This window comes from Pristiophorus japonicus, unplaced genomic scaffold, assembly GCF_044704955.1.
Source record: "Pristiophorus japonicus isolate sPriJap1 unplaced genomic scaffold, sPriJap1.hap1 HAP1_SCAFFOLD_61, whole genome shotgun sequence".
NCBI lineage: Eukaryota > Metazoa > Chordata > Chondrichthyes > Pristiophoridae > Pristiophorus > Pristiophorus japonicus.
Window position 1 is genome coordinate 1,305,385 of NW_027254520.1, and position 17,530 is coordinate 1,322,914.

At 45.0% G+C, this 17,530-nt stretch overlaps 1 protein-coding gene across 1 annotated transcript in view; it reads right to left on the bottom strand.

Moving 5' to 3' along the window:
* Nucleotides 1–3,292: 3,292 nt before the first annotated feature.
* LOC139255449 (zinc finger protein 239-like) overlaps nt 3,293–17,530 on the bottom strand; it is a gene marked incomplete at its 5' end in the record, with an annotated part of 44,546 nt that continues 30,308 nt past the window's right edge. The window contains one exon of the mRNA XM_070873929.1: nt 3,293–3,721. Within this exon, the coding sequence (XP_070730030.1) occupies nt 3,293–3,721 (429 nt within the window). The remainder of the gene's footprint in view (nt 3,722–17,530) is intronic.

Consider the following 17,530-nt stretch of genomic DNA (forward strand, 5'->3'; position numbering starts at 1 on the left):
CAGCACACTTTTCAACATCTTAAAATCAGAGACTGGTTACAACATGGAAGGAGGCCATTTAGCTCGTCGAGCCCATGCCGGCTATCTGCAAGAGCTTCTACTAATCCCACTCTCGCTACTCTTTTTTGACCCCTCATGATTTTGAACACCTCTGTCAAATCTCCTCTCAATCTTTTCTGTGCTGAGAACAACTCCAACTTCTCCAGACTATCCACGTAACTGAAGTCCCTCATCCCTGGAATCTTTCTGCACGCTCTCAAAAGGCCTTTGTATACTTACTAAAATGCGGAAGCCAGAATTGCTCCACCTCAGTCAACAATCTGCCCGCTAGAGTGGAACTAAACTACAGAACCAGTGGGAACCTGTTCAACCGTCGTCGTCTCGAGGCCAGGTCCAAGACCACCCAATCTCAGTCATCGAGCTACCGTATGCGGACAATACCTGCGTCTGCGAACATACAGAGGCTGAACTTCAAGTCATAATCAACGTATTTACTGAGGCGTACCAAAGCATGTGCCTAACACTAAACATCTGTCAGTCCGAGTTCCTCCACCAGCCTGTCCTCGCCGCACAGAACTCCCTCCACCCACCCCCCATAGTCATCAAGCTCCATGGCACGGCCCTGGACGACGTGGACCATTTCCCATACCTCGGGAACCTCTTATCAACAAGACCAGACATTGACGACAAGATTCAACACCGCCTCCAGTGCAGCCTTCGGCCGCATGAGGAAAAGAGTGTTTGAAGACCACGCCCTCAAATCTACCACTAAGCTCATGGTCTACAGGGCTGTAGTAATACCCACCCTCAGAGACATGGACTATGTACAGTAGACACCTCAAGTTGCTGGAGGAATAACAACAACGAGGTCTCTGCAAGATTCTACAAATTCCCTGGGAGGACAGACACACCAACGTTGGCGTCGTCGGCCAGGCCAACATCCCCAGCATTGAAGCACGGACCACATTTGAACATCTCCGCTGCACAGACCACATTGTTCGCATGCCAGACACGAGATTCCCAATGCAAGGACTCTACTCAGAACTTCTTCACAGCAAACGAGCCAAAGGTGTGGCAGAGAAAACGTTACATGGACTCCGTCAAAGCCTCCCTGATAAAGTACAACATCCGCACTGACACCTGGGAGTCCTTGGCTAAAGATCGCCCTAAGTGGAGGAAGTGCATCCGGGACGGCGCTGAGCACCTCGAGTCTCATCGCCGAGAGCATGCAGAAATCAACCGCAGGCAGCGGAAAGAACATGCGGCAAGCCAGTCTCACCCGCACCATCCCTCAACGACTATCTGTCCCACCTGTAATCGGGACTGTGGCTCTCGTATTGGAATGTTCAGCCACCTCAGGACTCATTTTTAGAGTGGAAGCATGTCTTCCTCGAACCGAGGGACTGCCTATGATGATGATGATGATGATCCAGAATTGGACACATGACTCCAGTTGAGGCCGAACCAGAGTTTTACGTGGGTTCAACAGAATATCCACAATTCTGTACTCTATACCTCTATTCATGAAGCCGAGGGTCCCGTTAGTTTGTGTAACCACTTTCTCAACCTGTGCTGCCAACTTCAGTGATTGGTGCACATATACTCCCAGGTCTCTCTGTTCACACGCCCCTTTACAATTGTACCCTTTAGTTTATATATCCTCTCCTCTTTCTTCCTACCAAAATGTATCACTTTTGAACTTTTCTACGTTACGTTTCATCTGCCACATGTCTGCCCATTCCACCAGCCTGTCTGACTTTCTGAAGTCTATCACTACCTCATCACTGTTCACTGCACTTCCAAGTTTTGTTTGAGCTGTAGATTTGGAAATTATGCCCTGTACACCCAAGTCTAGGTCATTAATATCGATCAAATAAGCAGTGGTCCCAATACCGACCTCTGGGGAACACTACTTCCTCCAGTCTGAAAAACAACCGTTCACCACTACTCTGTTTGTATCACTTAGCCACTTTCATATCCATGCTGTCACTGTCCCCGTTATTCCATGGGCTTCGATTTTGCTGGTATTGGCAACACGCCTGGGATCACTAAACACAAAACCCTGTCTGTTAATCACATTCAGCTACTGGACTTAGCATGTGCCCCACAGCATCTCTCTCTTCTGCCTTCAATATGTTAATAGAGCATCACGCCTGTAAACCAGGTTTAAGTTTATATCCACTCAGCAAATCTATTTAAGAAAAACATGTCGGCCATTGAGACACTGTTAAGGTACCAGTGTGCTGCTGGTTTGCTTGGAATTCTGCCTTTAATGGACTCCGTATTTTGGTCTTCGTATTTAAGGAAGGATATACCTGCATTGGAGGCAGTTCAGAGAATATTCACGAGGTTGATTGCGGAGATGTGGGGATTTACTTATGAAGATAGCTTGAGTCGGCTGGGCCAAAACACGTTGGAGTTCAGAAGAATGAGAGATGATTTTATCGAAACATAAGATAGTGAGGGGGTTCGAGAAGGTGGATGCAGAGAGGATATTTCCACTTACACGGGAAACTAAAACTAGGGGACATAGTGTTAGAATAAGGGGCCACCCAATTAAAACTGAGATGAGGAATTTATTTTCTGAGGGTTGTAAATCTGTGGAATTCTCTGCCTATGAGAGCTGTGGAGGCTGGGTCTTCGAATATATTTAAGGCGGAGATAGACAGATTTTTGAGTGATAAGAGAGTAAAGGGTTATGGGGAGTGGGCAGTGAAGTGGAACTGAGTCCATGATCAGATCCGCCATGATCTTATTGAATGGCGGATCAGGCCCGAGGGGCCAAATGGCCTACTCCTGCTACTATTTCTTATGATCTAACTGAACATTTCTCCCAGTCTAACCTTGTCTGTAATGAAATATGTGCCTTTTAATAAGCCTCAGGTCCTTGCTCATGTCTGCTGCAGATTCCAGAGTTGATTCCAGAGACGAGTGGATTGACTTATGGTTGAGCAGGTTGAGTAGGTTGGGCCTATACACATTGAAGTTGAGAAGAATGAGATCTAAGTGTGGCCCTGAAGGACTGTGTCCAGGCTGAAGTTCTGTTCCTCCTGTAAGATCCTCCCCACAGAATGTCCTTTCTCAGCTCCAGCCAGGTGATGCTAAACACGCAGGTGATCCACAGCAATGTGTTGAAAGCAAAATTAATTTATCTGTCTATATCCTAAGTATTAAACTCCAGTCGATTTCAGGAGATATTACCATCAGTGTTACAGGAGCTGTAAACCCCAACTGTCAGAATGAACACGATTCAGTCCGGGATGTGATTAACAGCAGAATCCAACCCCTGCAGTCACTTGTGAACTCGCTGGTGTCTCAACAGGTTGCCTGACAGAGATAATCCTTTGCCACACTCAGAGCAGGTGAACGGCCTCTCCCCAGTGTGAATTCGCTGGTGTGTTAGGAGGTTGGATGAACGGGTGAATCCATTTCCACACTCAGAGCAGGTAAACGGTCTCTCCCCAGTGTGACCTCGCTGGTGTCTCTGCAGTTGGGATGATGTCGTCAATCCCTTCCCACATTCAGAGCAGGTGAACGGCCTCTCCCTGGTGTGAACTCGCTTGTGTCTCATCAGTTGCTCTTTACTTTTAAAATTCTTCTCACAGTCAGTACATTTACAAGGTCTCTCCTCATTATGAACTCGCTGGTGTTGCAGCAGGTGGGATGACCGAGTGAATCCCTTCCCACACTCGGAGCAGATGAACGGTCTCTCCCCAGTGTGAACTCGCTGGTGTGTCAGCAGGTCGGATGATCGAGTGAATCCCTTCCAACAGTCGGAGCAGGTGAACGGTCTCTCCCCAGTGTGAACTCGCCGATGTGTTTCCAGATGGGACGGGTAGTTGAAACGTTTCCCACAATCCCCACATTTACACAGTTTCTCCCCAGTGTGACTGCACTTGTGTCTCTCCAAGTTGGATGATCGGCTGAAGCATTGTCCACACACAGAGCACGTGTACCGTTTCTCCCCGCTGTGAACGGTGCCTTCTGCTTCCATGGTCAAAAGCTGATGATATTCCAGTCATGATGTAGCGAGTGACTGTCAGATCTTGAGGTGATGTTTGGTTTGAGCTTCCAGTCTACAAATCCTCCCCATTTAACATCCTGTAAAGTGAATATCAAACAGGAAATGGGAGTGAGAGAGAGAACCCACAAAAACACAAAGGCAGGTTGTGATATTGAACTTAATGAATCTGGTCATTTGTGGGACCGGTATGAGAAAAAAGTGACCATGAAAACTGCCGGATTGTCGTAAAAAACACTTCTGGGTCACTGCTGTCCTTCGGTGAAGGGAACCCACCTCCCTCGACAGGCCCACATGGGAAATTGTTGGTCCCACTGCGCCCAGAAATACTGGGTGTGAAACCCAGCAGCTTCTCCCCCTCTCCATCGAGCTCAAACTGATGTAACAAACAAACCCAAACAGAAGGCCAGGGAGTAACATCCACATCCAGCGCCCACTCTGATACAGAGGGCTGCGAATTTCTGGGCCTGCTGTATAAATGTAAGTTGTTTTTTTCCTGGTGTGGGGGAGGGGCTGGGCCCGGTGGCTCTGACTCAGGGCCAGAGAGCCGCACTCGGTGCTGCCCGGGGCCCGAGAGCTCCGTGGCCCCTGAAACGGAGCTTTGTTGTTCTGATAGTTGTCTGGTGACCTTGGGCAGCACGCCTCACCCTATTGGGCCAACCCAGCCCAAGCTAACCGTATTGGGCCTGCCCAGGCTCACCCTATTGGGCCAGCCCGGGTTAACACTTTTGGGCCAGCACGGGTCCACCCTATTGGGCCAGCAGAAAAAGGCCCAGTGACCAGCAGAGAAAATTAGCAGCTCATTGATTTTATTCTCACTCTGCGCACTGTATCCAACCATGTTAGCTGGAAATGATGAATACCATCGGCCTTTGAATGTGGAAGCAGAAACATTTTTTTGTTCTGTCTGTAGGAAAATATTTCAAACATCAGTGTGACTGGAAAAGCAGCGACACACATATACCCGACCCGAGTGAGAATGTTCCAGTGCACCGACTGTGGAAAGAGCTTCAACCAGTTACATAACCTGAAAAACATCGCAACGTTCACAGCGGTGAGAAACTACACGTGTTCTGTGTGTGGACGAAACTTCAACTGATCATCCAACCTGGAGAGACACAAGGACACCTTCTCCATGGCGAAATCATGGGAATGTGGAGACTGTGGGAAGGGATTCAGTTCCCCGACTGATCCAGAAATCCATCGTCGCAGTCACACTGGGGAGAGACCGTTCACCTGCTCTGTATGTGACCAAGGTTTCACTCATTCATCTGATCTGCTGAAACTCCAGCGACTTCACACTGGGGAAGTGTGGGAAGGGGTTTACTCAGTCATTTGAATTGCTAGTTTGCAAGTTACTGCAGAGGTTGGATTCTACTGCTATTACTGCTGTTAATCACACCCTGACTGAATCGTGTTCATTCTGCGAGTTGGGATTTGTTTCTGCTGATGTTAATCACCCATAAAACCGGGGTGGAGTTTACTATTTTGATATTTCAAATATCAGAATGTGTCGATACTTGATGTCTCCATGATAAGAGGAGACACATTGATGTCCTGTTACTGACTGCTTCATTTTGCGCCTTTACTCCTTTCGAACTCTAGATTGTTTCAGTTCTCAGACCTTTGGTTACTCTCAGGACAAGTCGCAGTTCCCCATACCGTCCAGAGTGCCTTGATGTCCAGGGTAGGGATAGCTATCACGCCCGGGATCACTAAACACAAAATCCAATGTGTTAATCACTTACACATACTGGAATGTTCGTGTGTCCACAGCATCTCTCTCACCTTCAATGTGTGAATAGAGTATCACACCTGCAAAGCTGGTTTCAATTTAAATTTGAATCCACTCAGTAAATGTATTTTTTTTAAACATCTACAAGTAAACCGATCACATCAACTATTTGACAAAGGTTTACAGTCTACTAGATGAACAAGTAAAAACATCGCGGCCCAATAACACAGCTCTATATTCACAGGAGAAAGTCTGCTATTTATGTCCTCGAATGTCAGTTGGTGAGATGAGTGACTGAATCTCTTTCCACACTCAGCTGGTAAATGGCCTCTCCCTGATGTGTTTCCACCCAACGCGCATCTGCATCCATTCCCACTGTCCCCACATTTACAGTGTTCAGTCAGCTGGGCACACGAGTCTCAGAGGTTGACGAATGGTTGAAGTTGCATCCACACACAGAACATGTGTCCTGTTTCTCACCTCTGTGATTGGTGTTTTTCCACTGATGATAAGGTGATCCTGATGAATCCAGTGATTCTCTCAAATCTTGACATGATGTTTGGTTTGAGTTACCAAGCTGCAGATCCTCCCCATTTAATACCCTGCAAATGTAGGTTACAAACGTTGTTACTTTAAGTACAGGATAGAAATTCAGAACAGACAAGTCTAGATTCGAGAGGACATTCTGTCCCCTCCTGTCCCTCCAAAGCTGTAAATTCCTTATTCTTGACACTCTCCCTCCATGTTTACTGTCTAAAATCAACTGCGAGTTACTTTCTCCAGGATGTGCTAAATCTGGCTGAGTGCAATTCCACAGACATTTGTTAACCTCTGGTGCCTCATCATCAGTCGACTCAAAGAGTGTCAGCAGCATTTCCACCATGGTAGGCATCAAAGCCGAGTCCAATCCTACCCTCAAAGACATCCATACACTTCCCAATTGATGTCACTGGATCAGTATCAAGAGCAATTGCACTGCTAATTTTTACTCATATTTCGCCCAGTGGTACTGAGGACAATTATAACCCCTGAACTGCTGCCTTGGCTGAGATCAACTAACAGCCCTGATCAAGGACTGAACTTGGCACCTTCCCATTCAGTATTGCAGAGTGTTCTAAAATTTTGGGGAGTGGGGGTGAGGGAGGGTAAGAAAAATTATTTTGAAACAAATTTTACTCCACCTTTAAACAAAACTGCACAATTCTGAAATCTTTCCAAATTGGACAAGCAAGTCAAATGCATTATAAAAACAATCTGACATTTTAGAAAGGCTCAAATCACTGAAATAGAGAGCTTTAAAATCACAGCACAGTACAGAAGGGAACGATTGTTAATGGGAGCTCGGTTCGTGAAGTCCTGCGAAACTTAGAGATAAACAGGACTGTTTCTTTAAGTATAAAGAGGCAAAGAAAAGGGCATCCCTGTCCCTTTAAATATCCAATGTCCAAGGGCAGTGGGAGGAGCAACGGTGCGCGATCTTTTGAAATCCTGACATAAGAAGCGCCGCCGGTTGGTTCCCGCTGGGTCCTAAGAAACTAATAATTTAATGCATCAGATTAAGTAGATCAACTGAAAAGAATGCACACAGAGTCGTTGATATGTGTGTGTGTGTGTGTAAACAAAACACATCATCCTTAATGTTTGCTTGTCAATTCCACAGAGATAAGCCATTATCTTCACCAGTTATTATCCAGCATTTTATTTCCTATTATTTACAATGTAATTGCAGTTTGTTTAATCCCTTTACCATTTATTGATGACCCATTGTCTTGTGTGCTCTTGTTTAGAAAGTGATGTCACACTGACCATTCGGTTGCCAAGGTGATCGTCTGTCCGCAGTATTCAGTGGGAAAGGAGATTAAATTTCACGGAGGGAAATGAGCAACCACCCATCAGTCTCTGAACTTTATTGTCCAGTGATCACCTCACCATCACACAGAAGATCCTAGATTTACCTCCAGTGTGGATGACTTGTGTAAGTGATTTTAAAAATGAAATTGTAGGGGTAAAAGAGGAGTTGGGTGAGTGGTGTTTGGGGAGTAGGGGTGAAAGAGGAGTTGGGGGAAGGCGTTTGGAGAGAAGTATTGAAAGAGGAATTGGTGTGAGAGAAATGGGGTGATTGAGGAGTTGGGGTGAGGGGTTGGAGAGTAGCGCTGAAGAAGGTGTATAAGTGAGGGGGATTTACGGCCCATTACTTGCCTCTGTTGAACTATGGTGGGGTGTGTCTTTCCTTTAAAATGTTTTGTATAGTGTGTTTCACTGAAGTTCGACTTGGAGCTGCAGTTCCTTGTAGGCACGGAACTGTTTCTGTTGAATTAATGCAGGCAGTGGGAATAGATTTGAGTGGGAACATTCTGTGCTGAATGCGATGCTGGGCTGTGGGTTTTCCCTCAGTCCCACTGACGAGGTGCTGTTGGCACCAAATCCAGTGACCGTTTCATCTTGACACCAAATCCAGGGACCACATACATTGTCACTTTAAATCCAGGGACTACTTACATTGAGGCATCAAATCCAAGGACGACTTACACTGATGCATCAAATCCAGGGAATCCTTACACTGAGGGACCAGTAACAATGAGACAACAAATCCAAGATGAATTACAACGTGACATCAAATGCAGGGATTACTAATACCGTGACAAAAAATCCAGGGACCACATACACTGAGACATCAAATCCAGGGACCACTTACACTGAGACAAAAAATCCAGGGACCAATTACACTGAGACATCAAATCCAGGGACCAATTACACTGAGACTACCACATTACATACGATATACGGCACAGAAATGGACCATTCGGACCAACCAGTCCATGAGGTTGTTCTAGCTCGGTTCGGGAATTAGAGAGCCTCAGTATGGGTAATGATTTTGCAGGTGAAACCAGCTCTCGTTAGGGTGAAAGGTGGGTAATGAATGAAGATATGATTGTGGAATCAGACGGTGACTGGTGGGGCCTGGTGACAGATTATTGTCAGAAGCCCTTTGCAGGCAGGTTGATGATTAGATGTAACCAACACAACAATTGTATTCGTCCTTTATTGTATAAAAATCCCCAAATCTAATGTCACTGATATATTTCTCTGTGAGAAATGTAGAGATGTGAAAGAACGGAAGAAACAAGGCTTGCACAGGAAAGAAGGTTCCTTGAATGAACACATTGTGAGGCTGTTTTGTGACTCGTCTCTGTGAGGTTAAAAACATGAAATGGAAAAGGGCACGTCCAGTTACACTTATATTGCCAATAGTGCTTTCTAAGTTATTCATTATATCCGAAGCCGAATATCCTACTGATTATCCCAATCACTAATCACAATCCTAACAATTAACCACAAAACACATCCCTAACCCCTAACCCCTAAACCTACATCTAATCACAGCACCTAACCAAGGCTAAGAACATGAGAAATAGTTGCAGAAGTCGGCCATCTGGCCCCTTGAGTCCACTCCACCCGTCAAAAAGATCATGGCTCATATGATCTTGGCCTCAAATCTACTTCCCTGCCTTCTCCCCATAAACCTTGCATCCCCTATCTTTCAAAAAGCTGTCTATCTGCAACTTAAATATATTTAATGACCCAACCTCCAATGCTCTCTGGGGCAGAGAATTTCAAAGATTCACGACCCTCTGAGAGAAGAAATTCCTGCTCATTTCCGTTTTAAATGGATGACCCCTTGTGCTCAGACTGTGCCCCCTAGTTCGAGATCCCCCACAATATGAAAAAGAGCTCAGTGGGGGAGTTAAATACCTGATAAAGGAAGTGTTTAAACAATTATATTGATGCAAAAAATACTGCAAGGTATGTTTGTAACAAGTAATTATGATCAACTAATCCATCAAAATTAGCAAAGGCAATTACAAATACAAAGATTTAAACATTTCAAATTGATCACAAGCAGTATGTGTGCACGAAAACAATTGTTGTGCTCATTGAAAAATCGTTAAACAATACGGAAAATAACAGATTTCCATTCTTATGCAAGATAGTTCTTTCAAGCATTGGTTTAAAAGAATTTCAAATGAGAGTAAAGTGATACACGCCGGTTCAGTGTAAGACTCCCACAAGCTGTATACTCAAACGAAACAAGTTTAGGATTTGTTGTGCTAAACGATAACCTGGCTGAGATGTGAAATAACCTAGAGTAAGAAAAGGCCCAAAACGGAAGTGAAGGGAAAATTAATTAGTCTCTTATTATTGAGAAATCAAATATTCGACACACGGTGTTTGAAACAAGCTTATTTATTCAATATTGAGACAGAATATTAATCTCCAGCTCAGGGAAAGGGTTATTCGGAGCAGCAGAAACAAAGTCGAAGTGCCAGAATGAACATGGTTCAGTGCCCAATGGGAGCCCAGTAATTCCTGCTTCATTCACTGAAGTGGTCTTTGGTATTTACCCAGCATTCCCCGCGACGGGTTCCGTGTCGAGCCCAGACTTCAGGGGCCCAGTGCGCATGCGCAGGGACTGGCTGCGTTTGGAGCATGCGCATTGCGTGTAATGGCGGAGTGGACAGGGTGTGCACTGCTCCGCAAAAGTGATCATTTCAGCGGGGCGGAGGTGAATAATGGACCAGCGGGTAGACGGGAATGATTCATAAAGAACTGATGCCCGCCGGAAGCCCGGAATAATAACCGGAATAGCGGCGACTGCAGCGTCGAGGCTTTCTCCCGGTCACAGGCCCAGGGCAACGGCGGCCATCTTTGTACAGGACGGTAAATTAAGCCTTCTGGCATCTTGATTCACGGAGCAGCAAAGCGCATGCGTGGCCATCTTGGTAAAGTAACAACTAAGTTAATCTCGCTCTTCACACCTCGGATTTCTCACCATCTCCGAAAGGCGCTGCTCAGTGCGAAGCTTCTGGTTGCATTCCAGACAATTGCAACAGGAAAGCCCCAGAGCTGTTGAGTCCCAGGGTGAGAGTCCCAATGTACAGTCCCAGTGTTATTATCTCATAAGAACATAATAATATAATAAATAGGAGCAGGAGTGGATCATTTGGCCCTTGGATCCTGCTCTGCCATTTAATAAGATCATGGACTCAGCTCCACTTCCCAAATCCATTTCTCCCTTATCGCTGAAAAATCTGTCTATCTCTGCCTTATCTATATTCATGACCCAGCCTCCAAAGCTCTCTGGGGCAGAGAATTCCATAGATTTACCCTCTGAGCGAAGACATTTCTCATTTCAGTTTTAAATGGGTGACCCCTTATTCTGAGATGATGCTAGTTTTCGTTTACTCGATGAGTGGAAATATCCTCTCTGGATCCAACTTGTCGAATCCCCTCGTTATCATATGTTTCAATAAAATTACATCTCATTCTTTTGAACTCCAATGTGTATCGGCCCAACCTACTCAACCTATCCTCATCAGACAACCCCCTCATCGATGGAATCAACCTATGAATAGCCTCCAATGCAAGTATATCCTTCTTTAAATATGCAGACCAAAACTGCATGCAGTATTCCAAGTGTGCTCTCACCAATACACTGTACAGTTGTAGCAGGAATTATCTGCTTTTATACTCTATCCCCCTTGCAATAAAGGCCAATATTACATTTGCCTTCCTGATTACTTGCTGTACCTGCATACTTGTGTTTTATGCAAAAACACCCTCAGGTCTCTCTGTCCTGCAGCACTTTTCAATTTTTCTCCATTTAACTTACAATTTGCTTTTTTATGATTTCTGCCGAAGTGGAGAACCTCACATTTTCCCATATCAAACTATGTCTGACAAATGTTTGCCCACTCATTTAGCCTGTCTATATCCCTTTGCAGATTTTTTGTGTCCTCAATTTGCTTTCTCACCCACTTTTGTATCATCAGCAAACTAGGCTACGTTATACTCGGTCCGTTCTTCCAAGTCATTAATATAGATTGTATACAGTTGAGGACCCAGCACTGATCCTGCGGCACCCCACTAGTCACCATTTGCCAACCAGAAAAATAACTATTTATCCCAACAATATGATCTTTTATCTTGTGCAGTAACCTCTTATGTGGCAACTTATCAAATGCCTTCTGGATATCCCAATACACTACATCCACTGGTTCCCCCTTATCCATCCTACTCATTACATCCTCAAAGAACTCCAGCAAATTTGTCAAACAGGATTTCCCTTTCATAAAGCCATACTGACTCTGCTGGATTGAATAATGCTTTGCTAAATGTCCCACTGCTGCTTCCTTAATAATTGTCTCCAGCATTTTCCCAATGACAGATGTTAGGCTAACTGGTCTATACTTAACTGCTTTTTGTCTGCCTCCTTTTTTAAATAGAGGCGTTACATTTTTATTTTCCAATCTGGTGGGACCGCCCCAGAATCCAGGGAATTTTGGTAGATGATAACTAATGTGTCCACTATCGCTGCAGCCTTAACATCCTAGGATGTAAGACATCAGAGCAACGTGACTTGTCTGCTTTTAGTCCCATTATTTTACCGAGTACTACTTCATTATGAATAGTGATTGTATTAAGTTCCTGCCTCACTATAGCCGTTTGATTATCCAGTTTGGTATTATTCTCAGTGACCGAGTGTTTTACTACAATTAAACTGATTTCGGACTTTTTCTCTCAGATACTAACTCCTGCACGGAGCCAGCAAACACTCCCACTCCCTCGTCACTCCGATGTTTCTGCAGAATTGCTTTGTGAAGAACGGCTCATGGAGAGAAACACTCTGCATGGAATGATCCCACATTGAGAATGTCCAAGGGACAACACTCCCAGCTTTAATCATTCCCTGTCCTTTCCCCCCAAGCCTCGTTACTTTGCTCAGATTCTGATAAAAGTAAATTGGGAAAAGTGCACTTTGATTTTTACTGGCTGAATTATTGAAGAGAGCTGTGTCAAATCCCAGTGAACAGAAGAGCGCATGCACCCTCGCCTCCACCAGCACTGCCTGTAATCGCCATTCACTCAGTGAGCGGTAGAAGATGGTTGTACAGGACGTTGGTGAGGTCCCACCTGGAATATTGTGTTCAGTTTTGGTCTCCTATTCTGAGGAAGGACGTTCTGGCTATTGAGGGTTTGCAGTGAAGGTTCACCAGACTGATTCCAGGGATGGCTGGGCTATCATATGAGGAGAGACTGGATCAACTGGACCTTAATTCACTGGAGTTTTGAAGGATGAGAGGCGATCTCATAGAAACATATAAGATTCTGACTGGACTAGACAGGCTAGATGCAGGAAGAATGCTCCCGATGTTGAGGAAGTCCAGAACCAGGGGACACAGTCTTAGAATAAGGCCAATTAGGACTGAGATGAGGAGAAACTTCTTCACTCAGAGTTGTTAACCTGCGGAATTCCCTGCCGCAGAGAGTTGTTGATGCAAGTTCATTGGAAATATTCAAGAGGGAGTTGGATATGGCCCTTACGGTTAAGGGGATCAATGGGTCTGGAGAGAAAGCAGGAAGGGGGTACTGAAGGAATGATCAGCCATGATCTTATTGAATAGCAGTGAGGCTGGAAGGGCCAAATGGCATTCTCCTGCACCTATTTTCTATGTTTCTATGTTTCTATGGAGACACCGTGGCCCCGGGGTAAGGCAGCGAGCAGCAGCCTCCTTACAGCAGTGCAGCGCTTTGGGAGCGTGTCCGCAGATGGGCTCAGAGATCGGCACCAAGTCCGGGGGGAGTTCAGGGGGAGTCGGGGCTGTGTGCAAGAGGCAGAGTGGAGCAAGAACCAGTCTCAGTGTGTGGTGTGAGTGGGGGAAGGGAGAGGCCATTCTCGGGCTGTGTGTAATAGTGTGTGTCCAGGGTAACATAGAAACATAGAAAAAAGGTGCAGGAACAGGCCATTCAGCCCTTCTAGCCTGCTCCGCCATTCAATGAGTACATGGCTGAACATGAAACTTCAGTACCCCCTTCCTGCTTTATCGCCATACCTCTTGATACCCCGAGTAGTAAGGACTTCATCTAACTCCCTTTTGAATATATTTAGTGAATTGGCCTCAACTACTTTCTGTGGTAGAGAATTCCACAGGTTCACCACTCTCTGGGTGAAGATATTTCTCCTCATCTCGGTCCTAAATGGCTTACCCGTTATCCTTAGACTGTTACCCCTGGGTCTGGACTTCCCCAACATTGGGAACATTCTTCCTGGATCAAACCTATCTAAACCCGTCAGAATTTTAAACGTTTCTATGAGGTCCCCTCTCATTCTTCTGAACTCCAATGAATACAAGCCCAGTTGATCCAGTCTTTCTTGATAGGTCAGTCCCACCATCCCGGGAATCAGTCTGGTGAATCTTGCTGCACTCCCTCAATAGCAGGAATGTCCTTCCTCAAATTAGGAGACCAAAACTGTACACAATACTGCATGTGTGGCCTCACGAAGGCCCTATACAACTGTCGCAACACCTCCCTGCCCCTGTACTCAAATCCCCTCGCTATGAAGGCCAACATGCCATTTGCTTTCTTAACCGCATGCTGTCCCTGCATGCCAACCTTCAATGACACCCAGGTCTCGTTGCACCTTCCCTTTACGTAATATGTCGACATTCAGATAATAGTCTGTCTCTCTGTTTTTACCACCAAAGTGGATAACCTCACATTTATCCACATTCTTCTTCATCTGCCGTGCATTTGCCCACTCACCTAACCTATCCAAGTCACTCTGCAGCCTCATAGCATCCTCCTCGCAGATCACACTGCCAACCAAATTAGTGTCATTCGCAAATTTGGAGATACTACATTTAATCCCCTCGTCCCAGCACAGAACCTTGTGGTACCCCACTAGTCACTGCCTGCCATTCTGAAAAGTACCCATTTACTCCTACTCTTTGTAAGGGAGACAGAATGGGCAGAATCAGCTATTTACAATCTGCTGCTTTCTCTCTCCAAATCAGTAGTGAACATTCCTGGTTTAGTTCCATTGGGGGCTGTGTGCAAGAGGCAGAGTGGAACAGGAACTAGTTCCTGAACATGATGTGAGTGGGGGAAGGGAGATACCATACTCGGGCTGTGTGTGGACAGTGTAAGGTAACAGAGAAAGTAAACCACCCCGCTCTTTCAAATCATTGCTGCTTTCTTTCCCCAATTCAGCAATGAATGTTCCTGATTCAGTTCCAATCTCACCGTGTCTGTTCTTCATGGACAGTGAGCAGTGGAAACACAGCCTGACAGTGAGGATGTGAGGAGTTTCACAAAGTGCATCTTTTGCAGGCAGCAGGAGAAGAGTGTGGGAGAAGATATTTTAAAGACGGGTTATATTGTTTTGGTGAGCTGAGTTCTGCAGAACCGCGTTGCTGATGATCGACAGCTACATTGTCACTCCTTCAGATACATTATATTCTCCCCTCATCCATATCTTAAAACTAATAATGTTCTCGTATTATAATTCTCAGAGCAAAATTCTTCAACCAGCCTGAACAAATGTGATCTTTACTCCACCCGGAACACAAGGAACAGTGCAGGCAGCTCCTTCTCACACACAATAAGTAGATGATCACTCACAGACTGCACACACACAGAACTGGCCTCAATCCTATTGTCACATACAGCAGCAGCAGTCAGTCCCACAGTGATCCAAAGTGGCCGAGTTACACTGTGAATCTTACAGCCACATGGAGCAGTAGAATCAGATGCTGTTTCACCATTGAAACAGATCACACTGACAGGTACATTAAACACCCACACTCACTTCCCAGCAACTGGCAGGTAGAGAATAAAAGACAATCATCTATCAGAAAAAAATGACAAATAGAACGTATAAACCACACTCGCAGATCAGAAGCTGATGGGTAAAGAGCAAAAGCCATATTCATGTTTCAAAATCTGACGGATTCAGTATTTAATCCCTGAACATACGAGAAGATGACAGGTGCAGAATAAAATCCACATTCCCATACCATAGACTGACAGATACAGTATACAACACACACCCACATATATGAAAGTGAAAGTAACAGAATAAAATCCCCACTTGCATGCCAGAGAGTGAAAGGTAAATTGTAAATCCCATGTGCACATATCGGAAAACTGAACGGAAGTAAGTAAAATTGTTACTTGCATCGCAGGAACTGATAGGGGCAGAGTAAAACGCACACACATACACATCAGAAAAATGACACGTAGAAGGCAACATTTTCATTGACATATCAGAGAAATACAGGTAAAAAGTAAAATTGATTCTCACGTTCACATACCAGAGACTAGCCGATACAGATAAATTCTACACTCACATAGCAGGAAATGACAGGTACAGTCTAAAACACACAATCAAGTAGCAGGAACAAATAGGTACAGTGCAACATAGAAGAAACTGAGAGGCACAGATTAAACCTCAACATACGCCAAAATCTGACAGTTACAGAACAATACACAGACTTGCATATCAGAGACTGAGAGATACAGTATAAAACCCACACTCACATATCAGAGACTGAGAGATATAGTATAAAACCCACACTCACATTCGAGGCTGACATATTACAATCTGGACTCTCATAACAGAAATGGAGAGATACAGAGAAAGGCCCACACTCACATACCAGAGACAGATAGATACAGAATAAAACTCAACTCATTTACAAGAGACCGACCGATTCAGCATAATACTCACCTCCATATCACAAATTAACAGAGTATTCGTTTTATTTTCTAACGATCAGGAATTGGAGAATGCCGGGTATGGAGTAGAGCTCACATTCACATAACAGAGATGGACAGATGTAGCGCAAAATACACATCACACACCAGGAATGGAAATATACATAGAAACATAGAAAAAAGGTGCAGGAGTTCGGCATTCGGCCCTTCGAGCCTGTACCACCATTCAATATGATCATGGCTGATTATGCAACTTCAGTACTCCACTCCCGCTTTCTCTCCATACCCTCTGATCTCCTTTGCCGTAAATACCACACCTAACTCCCTCTTGAGTATATCCAACGAACTGGACTCCACAACTTTCTGTGGTAGAGAATTGCACAGGTTTAACACTCTCTGGGTGAAAAAGTTTCTCCTCATATGAGTCATTTATGGCTTATCCCTTATCACTAGATTGTTACTCCAGGTTCTTGACTTTCGCTACATCGGGAACATTCTTCCTGCATCTAATTTGTCCAGTCCCGTCATAATTTTAAATGTTTCTATGAGATCCCCTCTCATTCTTCTAAATTCCAGTGAGTATAAGCCGAGCCGATCCAGTCTTTCCTCATATGTCAGTCCTGCATCCCGGGAATCACTATGGTGAACCTTCGCTGCACTCCCTCAATAGCACGCACTTCCTTGCTCAGATTAAGAGACCAAAACTGCACAGAATACTCAAGGTGTGGTCTCACCAAGGCCCTGTACAACTGCAGTAAGACCTCCCTGCTCCTATACTCAAATCTCCTCGCTATGAAGGCCAGCATGCCATTTGCTTTCTTTGCTGCCTGGCGTACCTGCATGCCTACCTTCAGTGACTTGATGTACCATGACACCCAGGTTTCTTTGCACCTCCCATTTTATTAATCTGTCACCATTCAGATAATAATCTGCCTTTCTGTTTTTGCCATTAAAGTGGATAACCTCACATTTATCCACACTATACTGCATCAGCCATACGATTGCCCAATCACCTAACCTGCCCAAGTCACCCTGCAGCCTCTTAGCATTCTCTTCACAGTTCACACCGTCATCCAACTTAGTGTCATCTGCAAACTTGAAGATATTACACTCAATTCCTTCATCTAAATCATTGATGTATATTGCAAATAGCTGGGGTCCCAGCACTGAACCTTGTGGCACCCCACTAGTCACTGCCTGCCATTCTGGCTAACAGG